This window comes from Vanacampus margaritifer, chromosome 14, assembly GCF_051991255.1.
Source record: "Vanacampus margaritifer isolate UIUO_Vmar chromosome 14, RoL_Vmar_1.0, whole genome shotgun sequence".
NCBI lineage: Eukaryota > Metazoa > Chordata > Actinopteri > Syngnathiformes > Syngnathidae > Vanacampus > Vanacampus margaritifer.
The window spans coordinates 5,565,183-5,588,789 of NC_135445.1; the positions used below are offsets into that span (position 1 = coordinate 5,565,183).

The 23,607-nt window shown below is 39.3% G+C and overlaps 1 protein-coding gene and 1 long non-coding RNA gene across 13 annotated transcripts in view; one reads left to right on the forward strand and one right to left on the reverse strand.

The window, feature by feature from the left end:
- st8sia5 (ST8 alpha-N-acetyl-neuraminide alpha-2,8-sialyltransferase 5) overlaps positions 1-17,648 on the forward strand; it is an 18,269-nt gene extending 621 nt beyond the window's left edge. Inside the window, exons 2-10 of one of the 11 annotated variants that reach the window (XM_077586383.1) lie at positions 261-305; positions 5,367-5,474; positions 5,785-5,880; positions 8,198-8,290; positions 11,444-11,602; positions 11,784-11,928; positions 12,297-12,409; positions 13,663-13,755; positions 13,851-17,648. In XM_077586383.1, coding sequence (XP_077442509.1) covers positions 261-305; positions 5,367-5,474; positions 5,785-5,880; positions 8,198-8,290; positions 11,444-11,602; positions 11,784-11,928; positions 12,297-12,409; positions 13,663-13,755; positions 13,851-14,313 — 1,315 coding nt within the window. In that variant the 3' untranslated portion in view covers positions 14,314-17,648. The remainder of the gene's footprint in view (positions 1-260; positions 306-5,366; positions 5,475-5,784; positions 5,881-8,197; positions 8,291-11,443; positions 11,603-11,783; positions 11,929-12,296; positions 12,410-13,662; positions 13,756-13,850) is intronic. The other 10 variants (XM_077586385.1, XM_077586389.1, XM_077586386.1 and 7 more) reach the window with 10 other exon arrangements.
- The window catches only part of LOC144034152 (uncharacterized), a 45,494-nt gene that overhangs the window by 3,458 nt on the left and 18,429 nt on the right, over positions 1-23,607 (reverse strand). The window lies entirely within an intron of this gene.

Here is a 23,607-nt window from a genome sequence, read left to right on the forward strand (position 1 = left end):
CATTGCTTGAATGCTTAATGGATGTCTTCTTCAGGGGAATAATGGCCGGAAGAGAGCGATAGCAATTGACCATCCATCCGTTTTTTACCCCTTTCCTCTTCCTCCCCCCCTTGTGGCATAAGAAAACAATTTCCATTGGGTTTCTTTTGATGATGACAAAGCATCACATTCATATCATACACACGCCGCCTTAGCGGCTGTGTGTATGGTTGTGTTTTCCCTTGATTTAATCTTTTATTTCTTATCATTTTCTTTATAAGTTTGTGCCTTTCTTCGACTGGTGGTACATCTGGCGAGATCTCAGCGTAAGTGATGATGATTTTCAGCCGGTGATAAGTCAATTATTGTGTTCATTTCACATGTGCACCCCCTCCCAGTGAAATACATCTTTGTGAACCCCAAACCCGATATTCTCGTGATGTCACGGCGTGCGCCTCATAAATTCCAGCATGAGACGAGCAGATGTTGAGAAGAACCCCAAGCAAATGAGCAAACACCACATCCCAAATAAGTGACAGCGCTTATGTTTACTTCAAGCAAACATAATGTGCTGCAGTCCCTTATATGAGAACACACATGACCCCCCCCCCCCCCCACACCCTTTGCCCCTCCCCGCCCCCACGCTCCCCTCAGGCTGGTTTATAAGATGGATTCATGACATTGTGAGATTCATGAATTCAAGCATCCTGCACGTTATTATTATGGCGCTGGGCCCATTGGAGAGAGAGAGAGAGAGAGAGAAAGAAAGAAATAGTGGCGGGTGGGTAGATGGGGGAGGTGGGGGACAACAACCAATGGGCTCAGCGGCGGCCATTTTGCTACAGTCTGTCTGCACACACTCTTTGGGGGAGAGAAATTAGAAGGCCAGAGTGGGATGACTTGACTGTGTGTGTGTGTGTGTGTGTGATGTCATCAAGCTCTTGTGATGGGCGACCGGTCCTGGTCAAAGCAAGTTATGGATTCATTATGAGCTGAGCCACATGAAATAAAGTTTTCCTACACTTGCAGCTTGTGTGCAAGCATCAGTGAAATGCAGAGATACCGATATTATAAACTCTGAGTAGCATATCGCTGGCGTCGGATGGAATCCTTGTACAGTACCTCCAAAATCATCACTTTTCAGAGGGCTCTTGTTGAACCATGAACGTTCCTTCATCATTTGTAAATAAATAAACAAGTGTGGATTGACCAATAGCATATAGATATTTGGAGGAAAAACAAAACAAGAAATTTACCAAATTGTGACGAATGAGGTTTCAGCTCAATGCCAGCGATGTGTCTGCACCCATATAATAAAAAATAAAAAATCAGATTGCAATATATTGGTTATGATCGATTTGCTGAGGCACTTTGAGATTTATCTGGAATTTTAGAACGTGCAATATACAGTAAACTATTTTTAAATAATTTCCATATCAAAAAATAAAACACTCCCAAAAAAACCTATTGGGTAAAAAATAACCCAATTTGGGTCAAAAAATGGACCGGTCAATACTTGGGTCATTTTGACCCAACTTTGTGAGTAGTTTTGCACAAAACAACACAACAAATTGGGTTATTTTGAACAACCCCCCCAAATTAGGTCATTTTGTACAAACCAACCCAACAACTTGGGTCATTTTGGGCAAAACCCCAAAAATTTAGTTAGTTTGTACAAAACAACCCAACAAATTGGGTCATTTTGTACAAAACAACCGCATAAATTGGGTCACTTTTGCACAAAACAACCCAACAAATTGGGTCATTTTTGCACAAAACAACCCAACAAATTGGGACCTTTTGCGTAGAACAACTCAACAAAGGGGGTCATTTTGTACAAAATAACCCAGCAAATTGGGCCATTTTATACAAAACAACCCAACTAATTTATTTATTTTTTTTTAAATAACCCCAAAAAAGTTGGGTTATTTTGTACAAAACAACACATAAAGTTGGGTCGGATTGACCCAAGCAGTGGGTGGTCCCTTTTTGGCCCAGTTCGGGTTATTTTTGACCTAACTGTTTTTAGAGTGAAACTAAATTTTATCATCAAATTATTAAATTATATTTAGTCGTAACTTTATTTTTTTTATTTTTAAGTTAAGCATGCACAGAAACTATTATAGTTCCTTTTTTTTTTATGTAACTTCAACTTGACAGTTAATTTGGTTGCACTTTTTCTAAAACGTTTAGTATTGGCTATTAAATTATTTTGAACCTTGGGTATCACAATGTACATGCGAATTATAGTGGTCAGGATATAAATAACATGCATTCATGCATTTGTCTTCACTTTTAAGATACATTTTTAGTCTTCTTAGCTCCCATCTTACAAAACTCATATATAATTGACTGTACTTTATTTCCTTAATCCTTCTGTTATGATGCAGGTCACGCTGACCCATTTTAAAAGTTTAGTACGCAATAAACGCTATTTGGAACAGAGGGCTAGTGGTTAGCATATTTGCTTCATAAGGACGGGGGTTCAAATCCAGTCACTGGCCTTCCTGTGCCGACTTTGCCTGTTGCATTTGTGCTAGCGTGGGTTTTCTCAAGGCTTCCTTCCCGATTTCAAAAATCTAAGACTGAACACTCCAAATAGTCCTCAGCTTTGAATGCGAGTGTGAACGGTTGTCATTTGTCTGTATGTGCCCTACGTTTGGCTGGCGACCAGTCCAGGGTGTTTCAAGTACACATTGCACATACAAACGAGTGCACTTAATATATTCATACAGTACATGATGACGAGTGAACGGCATTTATTAAGTTGCACAAAGACGGTATTTCAAGAGTTAGCGTTCAAACTATTTATCGCCGTATCGTGCAATAAAGAACCTCGGCGTTGCAAAGCGCGCTTTGTCATCACAGGAAGCGTCTGTGGACACCGTCAATAATGTAAGTCTTAGAGTACTATTAAGAGTATTCTTCCTGCTCTAAGGGTCCATTAGAGTAGCTCAAGGCTAAGAGCCAGACTGTAAGTGCTGTGGGCCAAACGCAAGATGGCTTTTTTTTTTTTTTTTTTAAACCAGACTCTTTCTTACGAGCGAGTCAGAAGAGATAAATGGTCTCGTAAAGTTTTTATTTTTTTAATTATTTTTTTTAAATTCAAAATACCTGATTGATATGTGAGGAAGCCGCGGGAGATTGAACAACGTTTGCCACAAGCTTTCCCCCCCCCCCTCAGTGAGTTGCACGACTGCATTAGCTTCCCGGCGCTATGCAGATTTATAGTGATGCTGAAATAGCAAAGAGAAGCTGAGTGCTCTAACCGGAGAGTACTCGTCGATGTGTTTCGCCATCACGTAATGCACCCATACAGGCCCAAATGCACACAAGAATTAGTCTCTAAAGCATACTTGCTTATAAGTCACTAAAATGTTGTTTATTTTCCTCAAAGTTCATGATATGAGGCCTTCATGTCCCATGGGAGCATATTTAAACATTTCGAAAATCTTTCTCAGCACCGAATAATCTTTTAGAGACATCCAAAAATTAGGTTTTAGGGACTCATTCTCAAAATTGGATGGATTAATGGTATGTGTGCATTCACTGCCATTGACGGCTATAGACGTCAAAAATTCATTTGAATTATTTCTATTAGTTTTACATTTTTTTCCGCTTCAGTTAACAAGAGTATGAAAACCTAGAATAAAAAAAGAAAAAGAAATACAGGTATAAAATGTGTAATTAATTAAAAAATTTAATCGCCTGACGCGACATAAAGGTTATGAAATATTCGGGGCGTCAGGCGATTTTTTTAATTTTTTTATCGGATGGATTAATGGTATGTGTGCATTCACTGCCATTGACGGCTATAGACGTCAAAAATTCATTTGAATTATTTCTATTAGTTTTACATTTTTTTCCCCCACTTTTGTTAACAAAAGGGAAACCTAGGAAAAAAATGTATTGTACATAAAGAACAGATATAACATTTGTGATTAATCTTGAGTTTAAATAAGTAACCAAACAAAAAAGAAAATATTATTTAAAAATTAGGGGCGTCAGATGATAACATTTTTTCATTGTAATTAATCGCACAACTTCAATAGCTAACTCACAATTAATCAAAAATGTTATATCTGTTCTAAACGCACAATACATTTTTTTCTAGGTTTTCAGACTCTTGTTAACAAAAGTGGAAAAAAATATGAAACTAATAGGAATGGTTCAAATTAATTTTTGACGTCTATAGCCGTCAATGGCAGTGAATGAGTTAATCTTGAAATGGGGTACGCGCTTGTGAAGTCGCACAGGTCGATTCCGAGATGTGATGCAATAATGGTTCAACGGGTCAAATTGACCTCTTTAATCAATTAAAAGTTTCATTTCCATGAAATAAATATCGTGAAAATCACATATTGTAAAAAGTACTCAACATACAAAGACTTCAGTAATTATCTCAAAATTTAGCATAACAATCACTTAATACCTTGCAGTTTTCGTAGATACGTGACGGTTCCCTTTTGCTATTTTTTTTTTTTTACGCATTTGTTAATTCTATGTCATTATGAGCTAAAATTAGCAAGCATAAACAATCCTCATGAACTTTAGCGACATGCTATGCTAGAGTTCATGTCGCCAAAATATTGGCCTCAATTGTTTTATTGCCTGTTTGTTAGACGCCTGCGAGCGTATTGTAGCATCCCGGCTAACCGGCGTGCCTGTGCGGCAGCCATGTTGGTAGGGGCAACATTTCCAATGGACATTAAAAGTTAACTCATAACTTGGTTATTTCTCAACGGTATTTTTATGAGGTTTAATCCTTTGTCAATGTCAATACATGTGCTATCAATACCAATTGATAAAAAAAAAGAAAAAAAATCTGTGAATGGTTACTCCCAATTTCCTTGTAGTAATTGTATGCAATCAGTATGCTATACACACACAGAATTCGCTAATGACTTTGAGCCTCCTAGCTTAGCATCAATGTAGGCGTGCAAAAAGGGGGTGGGGGAGGTGATATAATGTAATAATAATAATAATAATAATAATGTTACAGGTAGCATAGCGCAATGTTTGATATATCGATTAAACAGATTTTTTTAAATGTCAGTACACATCTCGAATAAAAAAAAAGAAGAAAGAAATCGCTAATAAGCATGTGCTCAACTCGTGTACATTTCCGATTGTCGGCCTCAGCCGTTTTTTTCAATCAAATCGGACTCCCGACACCTAGAAGAGTGTAAATAGGACATGTTTTGTGTGATTTCCCCACTGTTTTCTTGAGACAAACAGCCGCTCAAGCTCAATGTGTAACGCGTGTTTGTGTGTGTTTTTGCGTACAATGACTCTGCTGTGGGTAACCACTTTGGTTGTTTTTCTGCTCTCTGCTCGCAACACACTGAGGACATCAACCCAAATAAACTGATTCATTTTCTTACTAGTGCGCAACAGTTTAGCCGACTCAAAGGGGACGAGACAGGAAATTGGAGCGGTCCCGTTAATTTCTCGGATGACGGATCTCTGAAGCCGGCCAGAAATGGAAGGAAAAGGTACCTTGTTCACAGCGTCACTGACTGCACCACACCTCTAGAGAGCACAGAGAGTAAGCTACACGAGAGGTCACACACACACACACACACACACACACACACACACACACACACACACACACACTTTTTCCCAAAGCCGGCCTTGCATGCTTGGAGCCAGCAGCAGAACAACCTCAGACCAAACAACGAGGCACATTTGCTATCTTTCTCATTCTCTCTTATGAAGTCTGCAGGTTCTTAGCATCATCGGGTGATGTCGCGGGGGGACTACGTCACACGTTTAACTCCTAACCTGTCTGCATGTCGACAGATGTTTCCGTCAGCATTTTCAGCCAGATTCACAGACCTCCGTAATAGTCACACCCTGCCTAGCCGATATTAAGAAGAAAAACAAACGCTCTCACAGGTAGGCCCGTTTGAAGGCATTTCTAGTACATTCACAGAAACCCGAGAATGCCTCTCTTTTGCTTTTTCATTGGTCTGAAGGGGATACGAGTTATTTTTTTTTTCCCCCCTGTGGTGGTTGCACTTCCAGATTTGCTCTCTTGCATGATTACGTCCACCTTGACCCTCGAACCCCACCCCCCCCTCTCACCCCACCATCCCGGCCGGCTCCGTAAGCTGGCAGAATCTCCCGTCGATGTGCGGGCCCATTGTGTTCCATCCAGCACCCATCGTCTCCCGATGCCTTGTGTCGTCGTGTGTATGCCATGCACAGCACATAGTGGACACGCCTCTCGCTGCGCCTTCCCTTCTTCACATCTGCATTGTCTCTTGGATTTAAAACCCTATTTTTTGTGCCCCCTATGGTTGTTATGAGGCCCTCTTGTAATTTCTGTGTTTGTCATTATTTTCAAGGCGAATGAATATTTTTTGGGGGGGGCGACCCCGAAAAAAAGCATGTATCCTGAAGATAATTTGATGTATTTTAAGGGGTCCCAAACATGGCCTATATAAAAACTCTGAGGGGGGTGGGTGGTGGGATATTAGCTACCACGCCAGTTTCATCAATCAAGATAATTTGTTGCGGTTGGGTGGAATTCTCGCTTCTCCAAAATCACCACTTTTTAGGAAATTATATATATATATATATATATATATATATATACATACATAGATACATAACATCTAGCAATTTTTAACAACAACAAGTCTTACTCAAATGTATCTAACTTACTATACTGTACTTTTTTTCTGTCAAAACCCCCCAAAAAACATATATATATATATTTTTAATCTCGAGGCAAAAATAATGCTACGAAGCACCCCGTGGGGTCAAGTAGAGGTTACGACGCTTCTCAGACATTTGTAGATTGCAAATAAATTTGCTTTCAATCGATCGCCAAGCTTTTTCGCCTCTACCTTCGGATGTTGGGCGGAGCGTGGCGTAAATTTCACGATCTTTTTTTTGCGAATTAGTCATCGTCATTAATGCAAGGGCACGTCTTGAATTGTTAAAATGATATAGTAACGTTGCCATAAAGCTCTGTGCCAACAATCTGTGATAAAATGCTGCTCATTCTGTATTTTGGTCTTTCTAAGCCGGCCGGCATCATCAGTTTGATCGATACCGCCACACAGTTTAACCATCGTAGCTTCTTAACTCTTTGACTGCCAGACGTTTTCAGAAATGGGTTGTCCCCAGTGCCAGCCGATTTTAAACATTTTGACTGATCTTTCAAGGTCCACAGAAAATGATGTGTTTGGACTATGGAAACACACATACTACCAAATGAAAGATTGGACTCTCATCTTTCATCAGAAAAAAAAGTTTGTTTCTACCTTATTCCGTTTTTCAGTAATCAACAATAGAAAATGGTTAGTTTCACCTCTGTTTTGAAACAAACGTCTTTTAACGTCTTTGGCACTCCTCCATAGGATTTTACTAAACGTTATTTAACGTTTTTGGCAGTCAAAGAGTTAATAGTTGATGAAAACGAAGGACTTCACACTGACTCTTCTTGGAATGCATCATCAGGTGGATGTAAACAAAACCAGTGTCACTGTTGATTTGTATGATATTTTCTATCCTGCATCTTGTTCCTTTCAATGCATCCTCTCCGTTGTATAACTCCTTTTGTTCTTTGGTATTTTGTTTTTTTTTCTTCTTTTTTTTCCCCAAAACTCCCATCGCATTTTGTCACCATGCACAGCCACATGTGACATGTTGCAGTGACGTCCTCCATCTATCAGACATCCACAATTCATTCTGCGAATGTAATTTGATCCAATTATGATTCTTGCTGCTGCTTAAATATCACCCGCCCTATAAACACAAATTTAGACTGTAATGTGCTTTAATGTTTCAGTACCAACGTTGTAATTGTTGATTTTGAATTATATAGTTTTGGGCCAGAAAACTGATTTTAAAAAACGTTTTTTTGTGTAAATTGTTATAAAGCCGGTGCAGGGAGTTTACAAAAAGTTATTTATGTTAGCCATTACAGCACATGACAAATGTCACACAGTCATTCGCACATCCACCAGATCGACACCTCTATTGCCACTTTCAGACGTTTTGAATAAATACACGCATAAAAAAAAAAAAAAAAAAAAAAAAAAAAAAAAAATCGCAAAATAATCATCATGTTACCTGTCAAAGCACATTGACACTAAATGAGATAAATATCTTTCCCCTTTTCCACAGTGCAATAATTTATCCATCTACTACTACTACAACACTCTCTGCCACTTGTTCCAGTAACTGTGTATCATCCCTTCAGGTATTTGGGAAACTATGACAGGCCCTTTGAGTACAACTCGACAACATGCAAAGAGCTCAGACAGGAGATTATGGACGTCAAAGTCCTGACAATGTGAGTGAGTTCTTGCGGTTTTGTTGGGAGATGTCTTTAAGGAACTGATTGTGATGATTGTCAATTTTTGCTGTTGAATATAACAATAATTTGACTTCAGTGGTACCATTTCCCATTCATGTAGTATATTTGCCCCCCCCCCCCCCCCTCCAAAAAAAAAACACTGTTAACTATACAGGCAGGGCCTTAAGTAACGTTTTCAAGGTCATACAAAAATAAAAAAGTTAACACGAACACTACCTTTGGATCACAAATGACAACCCTCTGGCAGCAGAAAGCAAATTGACTTAAAATCAGTACTTCGGTCACAAAAAGTTAGTCTATGCCAGCAGAATGTCAACAAGAATGTTAAAAACAGGAAGCAGAAAATATTAACATTAACTGACATACTGTATGTACTAAATAATGGAATAAAAATCAACCACTGCATATTTAGCATAGAAAAAACATGACCTTTTAATCACAAGCAACAAGCACATGGAAACTAGCTTAGAAGCTAACAAAGCTGTTTGTATTCACTCGGTGCTCCTTCTCGTCAAATACCACGAACAGATGTAACTCAAATCCACAAATCACAAAGGATCCCTTTTTCTTCACAAAAAGTTTGTCATGAAAGAAAAATAAACAAGTAAATGACAAGTGACAAGCTTATAGTAGTTAGCACAAGAAGCTAACGCAGCAGTCTATATTCTCTGTGAAAACCAGCCAAGAGTAAAGTTGACAAAGTAAACATAAAGTTGGTCATCACAGACAGAAATGAAATCAAAACAATTAGAAAACATAAATTGTAAAAATGAAATCAACCAGTGATGTACTGTAGTGTAAAACATAGCTCTGAAAAGACAATTGACAAGCACAAGCTTATAGCAGTTAGCGCATGAAGCTAACACACCAGTTTGTGTCTTGGAGTGCTTTTTTTCTCTCTCCAAATATCACCAATTAATGACTCGAATGCACAACACCAGTCACAGAGGAACCAAACTAAGTATTTAGGGTCACAAAAAGTCAAAAGTACAACAATAACATTGATTTACAAGCATTAGGCTGCTAGCCTGACTCGCTAACGCAGCAGTCTATATTCTCTGTGAAAACCAGCCAAGACTAAAGTTGACAAAGTAAACATAAAGTTGGTCATTACAGACAGAAATTAAATCAAAACAATTAGAAAACATAAATTGTAAAAATGAAATCAACCAGTGATGTACTGTAGTGTAAAACATAGCTCTGAAAAGACAATTGACAAGCACAAGCTTATAGCAGTTAGCGCATGAAGCTAACACACCAGTTTGTGTCTTGGAGTGCTTTTTTTTCTCTCCAAATACCACCAATTAATGACTCGAATGCACAACACCAGTCACAGAGGAACCAAACTAGGTATTTAGGTTCACAAAAAGTCAAAAGTACAACAATAACATTGATTTACAAGCATTAGGCTGCTAGCCTGACTCGCTAACGCAGCAGTCTATATTCTCTGTGAAAACCAGCCAAGAGTAAAGTTGACAAAGTAAACATAAAGTTGGTCATTAGAGACAGAAATTAAATCAAAACAATTAGAAAACATAAATTGTAAAAATGAAATCAACCAGTCATGTACTGTAGTATAAAACATAGCTCTGAAAAGACAATTGACAAGCACAAGCTTATAGCAGTTAGCGGATGAAGCTAACACACTAGTTTGTGTCTTGGAGTGCTTTTTTTTTCTCTCCAAATATCACCAATTAATGACTCGAATGCACAACACCAGTCACAGAGGAACCAAACTAAGTATTTAGGTTCACAAAAAGTCCAAAGTACAACAATAACATTGATTTACAAGCATTAGGCTGCTAGCCTGACTCGCTAACGCAGCAGTCTATATTCTCTGTGAAAACCAGCCAAGAGTAAAGTTGACAAAGTAAACATAAAGTTGGTCATCACAGACAGAAATGAAATCAAAACAAGTAGAAAACATAAATTGTAAAAATGAAATCAACCAGTGATGTACTGTAGTGTAAAACATAGCTCTGAAAAGACAATTGGCAAGCACAAGCTTATAGCAGTTAGCGCATGAAGCTAACACACTAGTTTGTGTCTTGGAGTGCTTTTTTTTTCTCTCCAAATATCACCAATTAATGACTCGAATGCACAACACCAGTCACAGAGGAACCAAACTAAGTATTTAGGTTCACAAAAAGTCAAAAGTACAACAATAACATTGATTTACAAGCATTAGGCTGCTAGCCTGACTCGCTAACGCAGCAGTCTATATTCTCTGTGAAAACCAGCCAAGAGTAAAGTTGACAAAGTAAACAAAGTTGGTCATTACAGACAGAAATTAAATCAAAACAATTAGAAAACATAAATTGTAAAAATGAAATCAACCAGTGATGTACTGTAGTATAAAACATAGCTCTGAAAAGACAATTGACAAGCACAAGCTTATAGCAGTTAGCGCATGAAGCTAACACACCAGTTTGTGTCTTGGAGTGCTTTTTTTTCTCTCCAAATATCACCAATTAATGTGACTCGAATGCACAACACCAGTCACAGAGGAACCAAACTAAGTATTTAGGTTCACAAAAAGTCAAAAGTACAACAATAACATTGATTTACAAGCATTAGGCTGCTAGCCTGACTCGCTAACGTAGTAGTCTGTCTAGTAGTCTTCACCCAATCCCAGGAAGCAAAAAACTTACCAAGATAAAACCAGTAAACCACAGTAACCACAGTATGTATTTCATAGTGATTCAGAGGCATATGCTATGCTCTTTTTTTTTTTTAATTAGTTTTTTTTACCACTACTACCTATAAATGGCACATCATCCACTCTGGTGTAGATTACCCCAAAATTCCCATCACACCCTAGTGAGCCAGTTAAACCCACGAGCCCTCCTTCCCAGTTCACGAATCAGGCGTTTACTGTCAAGTATATTGTTTTACAGGCCACGGGCCAATAGTTTCATATTCGTCTCCCAGGAAATGTCAGTTCAAGGACAATCTATTTACAGCCGCACTAGATGAAGCCGCCGTCGACTCGGCAGAGTAATCACTGACATTTTTGCTGCTCCATTTTTTTTTTTGCTCCCCATCCCCAAAGCCCTTATCCGTTTGCTGGCGTTTTTATAATGTCTGCCTTGTGTTGTTGTTTTTTCTTCAATTTACCGCCCTTTGTAGAAACAATAATCGGAAAATACATGGTCATGGCTATCCTTCTTCATTCCACAAGTCTCTCTGCCTGTCTGCCAGGGTCAAAACCTCTGATCTGTTTGAGAGATGGCGCAACCTGCAGGTGTGTAAGTGGGAGCAGAGCAAGGAGGAGACCAGCAACTTCAAGTAAGCACCGCTTCCGCAAAATATGCCCCCAAATGGAGGCCAATGCCAAAAAAACCTTGATAACAGTCAGTCTCCTATTTTTTTTACGTCCCTTTGTCCAATCATTGTCAAATACTATTAGTTCCAGATTTGCTTCAAAATAAACACAAACTCACCACCAATGATTCTTGGTTTGTTCCAGGATGTCGCTGTCTCGCTGCTGCAACGCTCCCTCCTTCCTGTTCACCACCAAAAGGAACACCCCCGCCGGGACCAAGCTGAGATACGAGGTGGACACCAGCGGCATCCTACCCATCACCACCGAAGTCTTCAAGATGTTCCCAGACGTGAGTCCAATCCAGGATATTTTATATTCCAGCCAGATAAGGGAAGTCATATTTTGGTACTTGTTTTCTGCCATTTTATTTTTTATTTTTTTTACGGACTTCACTTGGAATTGAGGCTGAGCCAACCTTAGTGCACAAAAGCTCGGTGAAAGACTTGAACTATATAGCACGATATTCAATTTCCAGTCCTTATGCGCACCAGCGCACCACTTAGGTGCACCCCAGTATATAAATATGAAACTAAATCAAGTTGTCAAAATGGGGATTGTATCTTTTTTTGTGCAGCAAATGAAGTGCTTATTTGTATTGTCTGTTTTTTAATTTTTTTTTTTTTATTCTTTTTTACATATGTCACTTCTGTATTCTAGGATATGCCGTACTCCAAATCTCAGTACAAGAAATGCGCCGTGATCGGAAATGGCGGCATCATCAAGAACAGCAACTGCGGAAAGGACATCGACTCGGCAGACTTTGTGTTCAGGTAGGAAAAAAATTCAAAAAAATCAGCCATCATCTAATCTGCCCATTTTGCAAGCAGCACTGCTGAGCTTTATTTTTCCACGTATGTTGCATAGATAACACATTTTCCAATTAAAATTCTCTGTCGTCAGTGAAACAATGGGCAGGCTTTTCAATTTGCGGCTGACGACTGGCGTGTCGCCAGCTCCTGCTGCGGGCCCATTTTTGTCACATTCTATTGTTAGCGCTGAAATCTCACTTTGCAGACGACATTTAATATCGCATGCTGTCCTATAATGGCTCAAAAAGTGAGGGCCAAAGTCCTATAATATGTAAACAAAATAGAGCATCACATGGAATAATAGGGGAGCTCACATGTACCATAAACTGACGTCTACATGTGAGTGATTTCAACAACTTGAATTTAAATAAATACGAGACGTAATCACGTCGGGGTCACCAATTGTGAAGAGTGCGGTAAATGATGAGATGAAGAGACAAAGGCGAGTCATATCTCTTTTACTGTCCACAATATAACGTTTACATATATGTGATCATCTACATCTAATTTAAATGGGGCATTTTTAGTGGTGTGAATGTCTCCAATAAAAGACCATTCGATGTGTATCTTTTTTTTTTTTTTTTTTAAGTGATTTTAAACAAAATTGGTATAATAATTCACTGAAAAGTGAGCACTTATAAATTTAGCACAACACTGAGAGGAGTGTTGTTAACGAGGCGCTCTAACGTGGCCACGCCAATGCCGAACCCTTTTCCTGGCTGTCATGTCTTTTTTTTTTATCTGTTTAGTCATGGTCGACAACGAGGCGCTCTAACTTTTCACATATATATATATATATATTTTTTTTTTCATTCGATATGTATCTTGACACATGCGGTGTGATGCGATCCAAGGACGGTTTGATTTGAATGTGGAACGATTTGGTCTGATTGAGTGGGATTACGACTCAATTGGATACGGTACGGTTCAGTTGGAGAGGGTATGATGCGGTAAGTTTCTCGTTGTTATTTGACAATCTGAATGAACTTTTCCTTCAAAGATAGAGCATTTCAATAAAGGATGATTCAATACGTAACCCGATAAATTTTAAAGTGGAATGATTCGACGCACTCGCACGTTTTAAATCAAAACCCACTTTCCGGTTGTAATCGTTTTTTTGTTATACCTTCAATATAATTATACTTAACTTGATGGCCTGTTACTAGAATTTTTGCTGCTGTAAGAGTGCAATTGCTGTTTATCTTTTGTCCTAGATGCAACATACCGCCCATCAGTGAGAAATACTCCGCAGATGTCGGCACAAAAACCGATCTGGTAACCATAAATCCCAGCATTATCACCGAAAGGTACGCAAAACCTTCCCGAAATCCAATCCTGCTTGTTGCGCTTCTCTTTTTCACACGTCGTCCTTTTTCCCCTTTCCCACCTCCCACGGCAACAGGTTCCAGAAGTTGGAGAAATGGAGGCGTCCTTTCTACGACGTCCTGCTGAATTACGAGAACTCTTCGGTGGTCCTCCCGGCGTTCTACAACACGCGCAACACGGACGTTTCTTTCCGGGTCAAGTACATGCTGGACGACTTTGACTCGCAGCGCGGCGTCTTCTTCTTCCACCCGCAGTACCTGCTCAACGTGCAGCGCTTCTGGGCGGTGCAGGGCGTGAGGGCCAAGCGCCTCAGCAGCGGCCTGATGTTGGTTACCGCCGCCCTGGAGATGTGCGAGGAGGTGCACCTTTACGGCTTCTGGGCCTTCCCCATGAACCCGTCGGGCATCTTCATCACGCACCACTACTACGACAACGTCAAGCCGCGGCCGGGCTTCCACGCCATGCCGCACGAGATCTTCAACTTCATCCACATGCACGCCCGCGGTATCGTGCGCGTGCACACGGGGCCGTGCACGTGAACTGGCTCGGGAAATCTCACTTCGGTGGAACCTCCAAAGTAGAAGGACATTTTTCAATATGAAATGATGCGTATTTATTTACGTTGGGCAGATCTCGCTTAGAGCAGAACTGTTAGAACTTATAATAATTCTGCCGGTTCAACCTTCACAACACTTGACAGTATTCATTAATTTATTTTATTTAAAAAATATATATTATTAGTCAACCCCCGCTATTTGCAAGGGAAAGAGACCGTCCCAGCTTGCCAATAGCAAAAATCTGCATATAATTGACATGCACTAATATGCATTGGGGGAAAATAAATACGGTTCATAAAAAAAAATATATATTTTTTTTCACACCCAAACAAATATTTTACATTTTCCACGACACCCCCAAAAATTCCCCCAAAACATTGAGGAAAAAATTTAGAAAAGAAATCTGCGCATATGCAGGTGTCGACTAATTTATTCATTAATAAAAACAGAAACATTATTTTAATATAGGTTATTGGAATTAAAATATTATATTATTTCATAATTAATGTTTTGTTAATTATAGTTTTGTATTTTCTATTATAAATTTGAAATTTACTATGTATTCATTCAAACTAATTATTTACTGCAATACTATAATAAAAAAAAATTTTTTAATTATTGCTAATTAGTCATAATAATGTAGAATATAAATTAATTTACTTTTGTAAAAAATTTGCAATTTTGTCACCATAAATTAATTGTTTCATATGACAATTCCATAAAATATATTTTATTACCATAATTACCTTTTTTTTTATATTTTATATTATTCAGCAGCCTACTTATTTGTTTGTATTAATTTAAACTACAGTATTTATTTATATATTAAAATATATAATTAAACACTGAAAAATTAGTTTTTTTTTTAATATTCTGACATAATTTGTTTATATTGATTTTGATAAATCTTTAATTTAAAACTCTTGTTTTTCAATGTATTCTAATCAATCAATAAATACAACATTGTACACTTTTTATTAATTTGCTATATAGATTTGTCAATTTGGTAAACCTTCCTTATTCATTACTACAGGAATTTCTACAGTAACACTAAAGTAACTACCGCATAAATTTAAACTAAAATAAAGCAAAAACACTTGCCCTTTGAATATGCCCAACGGTCATACAGAATAACGGAACATATGAAGTATGTTTCATTTTCTGTTCTCATCACACTTTTCTCTCAACATTCTCCCGCGGCATAAAAAAAAAAAAGAAAGCCAAAGAAAAAAGCAATCTGTTTGATTTCCACTGAGCCGAGGAAGACTCTGGAGGTTCCACTGAAGGTTTCTGGCTTTACTGGACGCCGTTTCAGATCAATCTGAAGCGCTCTCGCCAAAGCAGGCTTGTTTTTCACTGTGGTTTTCATGTGGTCTTTTTCCTCTTCCTCTTCTTCTTCTTCTTCTTCTTGATGTTGATGTTGTCGCTGTGACGTTTTCTAGTGGCTCTGCTGTACAGGTTGGTTCTTTTCTACTCCTTGCTGTACTCGTCCAAACACGGCGGGCGTAACAGATTTCCATGTTGTGTAAAAAAAACAAAAGCCCGAAACTTGTCTGGGGTTTAAAAAAAAAAAAAAAGTCTTTCCAAACGCAGCATCTGGTTGTCTACTTTTGTAATCAATTTGATTGTTCCCCAACAATGAAAGGGTGAACATTTAATTGGCCCGTTTCCAGTGGCCTTATCGGGAAATGTCCTCGGGAAAATTAGATTATTTTATTTGATTGACAGTAATCCGCCGCTATTCTGCTGAGAAGAGCGAAAAAACCCGAGTCATTGATGCCATGGGTGCACGTTTTCACAATTTTGTTTGTTTATTTGAATTTACTTGATTTAAAGTAGTGTTACTATAAGTCATACTCACAGTTCGGCACCCATTGATTCACCTTTTTGTGTATTTTTTTCTTCAAATATTGATCTTTAATATTTCTAATTTTTAGGTTGGAGGGGAAAGTATGGAAAATCCTTATTGGAGTTTTATATTTTGGGTTAAAACATTTAAAATGTGTGTCAATTAAACATGGATTTTCAGTATTTGCAGGCCATCAAAACTTTTACTTACAAATAAATAATTTAGCCCCTCCCTTACATATTCTCAGTCGAGATGATGTCACTCTAACATAGTTACTCACCATTAACTCATTCACTGCCATTGACGGCTATAGACGTCAAAAATTCATTTAAACAATTTCTATTAGTTTAACACTTTTTTCAACTTTTTGTTAACAAGAGTATGAAAACCTAGGAAACATTTTTTTATTGTACATTTAGAACAGATAAAAAATGTGTGATTAATCGTGAGGTGTTTTTTTTCATCAAGTTTTACTTCTTTATGTCCCCTTTCATTCTTTTGCTTTACTTTGAAATTTAATATTTGTTTCTTAAAAAAAAAAAAGATTATTGAAATTACAAAAATTTAAATAAAAAATAAAGAAGAAAAGATTTTTAAGAATAAAGGAGCGTCAGGGGATTAAATTTTTTACCGTAATTAATCGCATGACTTCACTAGTTAACTCACGATTCATCCAAAAATTTATATCTGTTCTAAATGTGCAATATTTTTTTTTCTAGGTTTTCATACTCTTGTTAACAAAAGTGGATTTTTTTTTTTTTTAATTAATAGTCATAGTTCAAATGAATTTTTGACGTCTATAGCCGTCAATGGCAGTGAATGAGTTAATGTACTACTTTCTTCTTGACAGAGCTTGAGCACCCTCTGGTGGTATTGTGAGGCGTTTCAGATTGATATAAGAAAAAACTAAAACGCGAATAGCGGGGAATTACTGTATTGATCTTATCACGTCTTATACCATGCTGCCTTATGACATTCCATTCTCTCCGTCCAATATGCAATTCTCATCTGTATTCCCCCGAGTTTGTCCCTCAAAGCAGTCAAAGGACACATTTGCTTCGTTTCAGACTTCCACGCTGTGTTAAAACGTCACTCCATACTCGTCGTGCATGATCAAGCTTTTGTGTGCGTGCCTGCTTCAGTGCTCACTGAATTAAGTTTACACTCACAGAGACCTTTTCGTCCAAGAGATTGTTCAACTAGTGAATGATTTAGTTGAATCGTAGTTCAAAATTTGGACTGCTGTAGTGTGTCGACATAAACTTTTATCATTTGCCTGCGAAATACTCTGTGTGTTGGGCACCAAAAATGTTGGCGCCACCATTTTATTGGCTGTTAGAAATGAGATATGGATTAAAAACACTGGGACCACTCTGTATAATTAGTCAAAGGAAAAGAAACAGTGCTTGCTTGGCTCCGCATAATCATGTTTGTTAATAAACTTGTTTGGATTTTGGTCTTCCTTGTACAGCTCTCGCCATTATTATTATTATCATTATGTATTATGTTGTTATAATGAATACACACACACTCACACGCACGCACACGTGCGCACATACACATACAAAATTTAAAAATAATAATAATAATAAAAAAATAATAATAATAAAAAAAAGAGAGAGCCATGACGATGACATGTCAAATCGGTAAAATTACCGAATGAACAATACTGAGCTCTCTAGAAAAAAAAATATATATATATATATATATATATATGTATATATATATATTATTATTATTATTATGTGGTAACGGTTGGGTCTTATATGCTCTGCAAAAAGAACAAAAAAAAACTCCCCCCCCCCTTTCATAATTATATCAGTGCAGCTTGCTACCAAATAGCCCCATGAGGCAGTACCGGGCCATTGACCGGTGATTGGGGTTCACGGTTCAACTCTAAAACCCCAGTTGATAAAAGGATGGGATCTCTTCTCCAGCTATATCGGTCCGTACCGTCGCGTAAATCACTTCCCCAGACGGGCGAGTGACCGCGGAAGGAGATTTGACAACTTTTACAACCATTTAGAACGCTTACCGGCGTAAAAAAAAACGGGTTCATGTTCAGCGTTATAAAGTGCGGTGGGTGCGTACGGGCAGGTAAAAGCGAGACACCCCTGTCCCCGTAAAGCGATCCTAACGCTATGAATAATGAAGAGCGAGGATAAGTTCTCTCAGTGCAAGGCTCCTTTTTCACACGGCTTTCTCCCCAATGGTCACGTGCCAAGGCGACTAATTTTTCATGAGTGCTGCGCCAGGTTTGGAGTCGGTTTGTCCAGGCCGCTCCGAAGGCCGCGGAAGCAGAACCTCCCTGCGGGTCCGAGACTTGAAATGAGCTGCCTCAGTTTCCGTCGAAACCTCGGCTAAGCTCTAAGGAGAGTGAAGCAAAAGATGCCATCCAAGCAGAAACATTCGAGACTTTTAGAAGAAAGTGAGGAGGCGGACGAGGAAGTGGAAGACGCGCCCGAAGTGAAGAAGGCGAGCAGAAGGAAGAAGGACAAGAGTTCTGACAACGGGGGCTCGGAGAAAGACAAGAAAGGTGAAAAAGACAAAAAGAAGAAAAAGAACGAGGTTGAGAAGGAAAAAGGAGAGCAGAACAACAACGAACCGGCCATCGCAGAAGACGCAAGCGACGTGACGAAGGAGGAGAAGAAGAAGAAAAAGAAATCCGCCGCGGACAACCCGGACGAAGTCGATGCGGGGAAGAAGACCAAAGACGGCAAGAAGAAGAAAAAATCCCACAATGAGGGAGACGAACCTGTGGAGGAGGAAGACTCCAAAAAGAAGAAGAAGAAGAAAGCAAAGAAGGGATCGGGCGACAGTGACGATGACAAAAAGAAAAAAGGGAAGAAGTCGAAAAACAAGCAAGTGGACTATGCGGCAATCTATCAGAGTGAGCTCCTGGAATACCACACGGACTCGTCCGACGGTTATGAGGAGGTCTACTACAAGAAAAAAGGTGAGATGATCTCTGCTACTTACTTCTTTTTTTTTTCAACCACACAATGTAAAAGACAAAAACAGGGACATCGATCCATGGCCTAATTTAAGATTCCATTCTTGGTTGTGAAAGTGTTGACTCAAAACCATCAGAGGTAGCAAATCCTTGTCCATAAAGTAAAAAGTCAAGCGTGTTAGTTCTTCTGCAATTTGGAGCTCAGGTTCTCCTCGAGGTCACTGGCATTGTTGTGGTTCACTCCAATGACTTTCATGCCGCCAAAGTAGATTTGTGTGAAGGTCGTAAGGTCAACACAGTCAACACCGGGATTGACTCGAGCTTCACCGCAATTCAAAAACGGAAGAAACAGTAGAAAATGGATGAATGGTTCTCATTGAGGGCAGCGTGGGGGGGGGGGGGGGTTGGGTGGGCAGTGCTTAACACATCTGCCTCGCTGTCCAGAGGTTCGAATATAAGATCAGGCCCTGAGAGACGATTGGCTTCATTCTTTCACGTGATTGGAGCCGAAAAGCAGCTGGCAACAGGAATGCTTAAAGTCAACCACCAAGACTTTACCTGTGACTAAAGGCAAACTGTGGGCGGGGTTTTTACTTTCTGGACCTGGATTTGCCGTCTTTATTTACACAGTAAATCAAACCGAACATAGGTATGGTTCTTGAGTCTTCCCCTTACAACAAACAAAACAATTTATTGATGTTTGGCAACTGGGAAGCCTTAGCGTCTTTTTTTTTTTTAAACTAAATTCTCCTCCTCTGGTTCCAGTCTACGAGGTGGTCACTATTACTGGTGACGTCAAGGGAGCCGGGACCGACGCCAACGTGTTTGTGACCCTTTTCGGAGAGTTTGGTGTCACCCCCAAGGTTCATCTGGCAAGCAAGTGAGCAATACGTTGTTTATGTTTTGGACCCGATGCATATACTGTAGCAGTCTTGGATGCTCCTGATTTGGCGTGGACCCTCGGAAGTCGATACTACGACGAGGAGTTTAGGATTAGTCTTTAGAGTTGGGGTAAAGTTTTTTTTTTTTTTTTTAGTGTTAGGGGTTTAGTCCAAATGTTTGAGTTCCCAGGGTCCAACCTGCAGTCGTTTTCCGAAAGGAATGTCATTCTTGCAAAAATAACTAATAAATATTTTCTATTCCCCTTTGGTCTTTTCAGCACAGAAAAGAGGTACTTTGAAGGTTTAAGATTCTGTTCCTGGTGTTGGCTTGTATTTGTGCAGCACTGTATGAGAGAGCATTCCTTTTAATGAATATCATTTTTCACATATTTTTAACCCTTTATCAAGCGCTCGATTCTTTAAATTCTTTAAGAATTGTAAGTTTAACTTTAAGTTTCCTTTAGGAACATGAAATTTGTTGGGCATGACTTTTATGAGTAGATGGACAAAAAAAAATCCAAGATCTATGCCGTAAAGCAGTGGTCCCCAACCTTTTTTTCACCACAGACCGGTTCATACATGTCCACAACTTTGGCGGGGTGGCAACCCAGTGGGTTGGGGGTGGGGGGGGGGTGCTTGGCTGATCGTCGGCTGATTAATAAAAGGCTACGACAACAAACGCAAGTCCACTACCATAACAAGGGTAACAAAACGCGACAGAGATAATTAGCATCTTGACATGTGTCAAGAGTTCGTAGTAAAAAGAGAGAATCTGGTCACTTTTCAAAATAAAATATTTTTTAGGCCTCGGCTAATCAATTATCCGGAAGTACAGTACGTTTTTTTTGTATTCTTTCAACTGTGCGGCCCGGTCCAAAGGTGCCCACGGCCCGGTACAGGTCCGCGGCCCGGTGGTTGGGGACCCCTGCCGTAAAGTAAACAGACAGTAAATTTTAGGGTCATTTTGACCATTCCTTGAAAAATAAGCTATTCCTACAGATTTTGCCCGATTGCTAAAAAAAAATATGATCCTTGTAAACGACAGAGATGTGTAACGGTAAAATGTGAAGAATTTTAGCTGCCGTGGCAAATTTGACAGAATTTTTTTTTTATTTAATTTTTTTACTATAACTACCAAGCTACCAAATATGTCCCCTTGCCACGATAAAGGGTTAAATTGCCGTCCAAGCCGAGCCTTTTGGTCGCCCTGGCGACAGGATGCTCTCTTCTATACAGTATTTGGAGTAAGGCGGAACTACGTGGCATGGCCGGTCTTCTTCCCGATTCCAAAGCGAATGGAAGAAGACCACGATGTCATTTTTTTTTTCCCCCTCGCGGACGATCAAATGACCGCCAGGCAGTCGCACATTGATTGACCTATCGGGTTACCGGGCTGCGCAATAGGACATCCTGACTTTATTGTGGGCCCGCGCGGGACCATGTCACCCACACCTTGAGTCGGCGTGCGCGCCCCGTGTATTCAGCGTGTCCATGCTGTGTGACTGCAGCTGATGAAATGGGCACACACGGCAAGCGCATCCAGAAGTTTCACCTTACTCCCATATATACCACTTATATCAGGTCACGCCTGTATTGTGTGACTACCACACGATACGGTCGGTGCCAGCGTGCGACGCTTTGGAAATTCACTGGAACTCGCCAGTTGCATGAATTCCAAAGTTTGCATCGGGTTTGCTTTTCTTTCCGTAATCACTGTGCCACCCTCGCCCTCGCACCACAGATGGCAGATCGAGGGCAGCCCATTCATGTGTGGCGGAGAGCCTTCCGTTCTTCAGTACATGACACCGTGCACTTTAATTATACAAGCCTTGGCATGGCTGATGGGGTTGCATGTTGGGAGAGGTGGGTTTCGAACAAAGACACAGTGAACCCTCTGAAGTTGAACGTGTCAGCATTCAAACAGAAACGCTGCTTAAGTTGGGAAGTTTGAAACACCAGACATGAGCCAATTTTGCAAAAACTGTAGGAGCATCAAGAAACTGATGTTTTTGTTTGTTCTTTGCTGTTTTGACTCAACTTCAGTTTAAAAACTTACTCGCTTTATCAAAGGCATTTTGGTGACAGTTTAAAAATCATGAGCAGCCTCAACAAGAAGGTGAGAAAAGAAGTTAGTGAGCATCATCTCCGAACAATTCGCTTTTCCAGCAACGCGTATTCCAAGATAGACTGGCCTTTCTTCGGAGGTTCCACTGTGTTCTCTATAATATGGGTGCAGCCTTGAAAAAAAAAATTCAGATTCAGACACCAGACCAGGTCCTCAAATTTCATTTCCTATTTTACTGTTAGCACTCACGTTAGTACGTTTGCCACAATGCTGACTCGTGTTTTTGCAGAAGCCGGACTGCCTTTGAAAAGAATAAGACGGACGTTTTCCGCATCAAAACGCACAATGTGGGTGCGCTCAAGAAGCTAAGGTAAAGTACAAGTTGAGGCTAAAATAGGAATTTTTAAATTAAATTTGTAATCTTTTTTTTTTTTTTTACCCCCATCGCTTTTAAAAAAAAATACATGAGGATGACATTATTAAAAAAATAAAAATAAAAAATGATTTACCCTACTGGGATTTCTCCTGATACGAAGCAACCTTTGAAACAGTTTTTCCTTCACCGTCCACAGAATTTTTTTATTTTTTTTTTTTAAAAGATAATGAGATAATTAAAAAAAAATAATAATAATAATAATAATGAGATCATGTAAACATAACAGCTTCTTCTGAATTGCCCAGCTGGTCCATATGCAAGTTGGCTCAGTCTCTTTCCAAGCAAGTCAAGTCAACCTCAGCCAAATATTTGCAGCTAGGTAACATACAGTACCTCAAAAGTTTTCAACATGGATAAAGCCCTTCTTACAACATACCTGTATACTGTAAATAAGCAAACAGCACGTCTTTGGCAATGCTCAGCGGGATTGACTAATGTCTCCTCGGTTGCCTTCCGTCGTGCTCTTCTCTCATCATACGCAAAACCATGTAAAACGCTCATGTTGTTTGCTTCTTATCGAGGATTAAAGTTGCTAGTCGCCGGAGGGGTTCGAAAAGGCAGAAAGACGCAGGATAACGGCAGCTTAAAAGGGGTGAGGTTGCACTTTTTTCCCCCAGCTGTCCAGCACTTCGTTGGATTAGATCCCGGCGGTGGGAAGGTTAAGCCCCATCTGCTTTCGGGTGTTAGCATCTTTTAGCGTAGCATAGTGCAGCATATGAGGCGGTTTAAAAATTCATTTCTTCATCGAGTGGATCTGTAATTTCACCGATACGATCTAAAAAAAAAAAAATGAAGCAAAATATGGTTTAAAGTTGCAGAAAATGCACTTTAAGACCATGCTAGCAACAAGCTAAATCTTAAGCTAACATAAAGGAGTCTGGATGACAGAATTGATATTCAAATCTAATTATTTGACAACAGATTTAGATTAATATGTGAGTTTAACAATACCTAAACAGCCCCACTCCCCAAAATAATTGAAAGTTTAAATCAGTTTAACATAATTCATAAAATGATTGCTTTTTCTTCAGCTCTGCCATTTTGTTGAGTGAATGTGACCAGCTGAAAACTGACGTTGCTGCATTGTTGAAT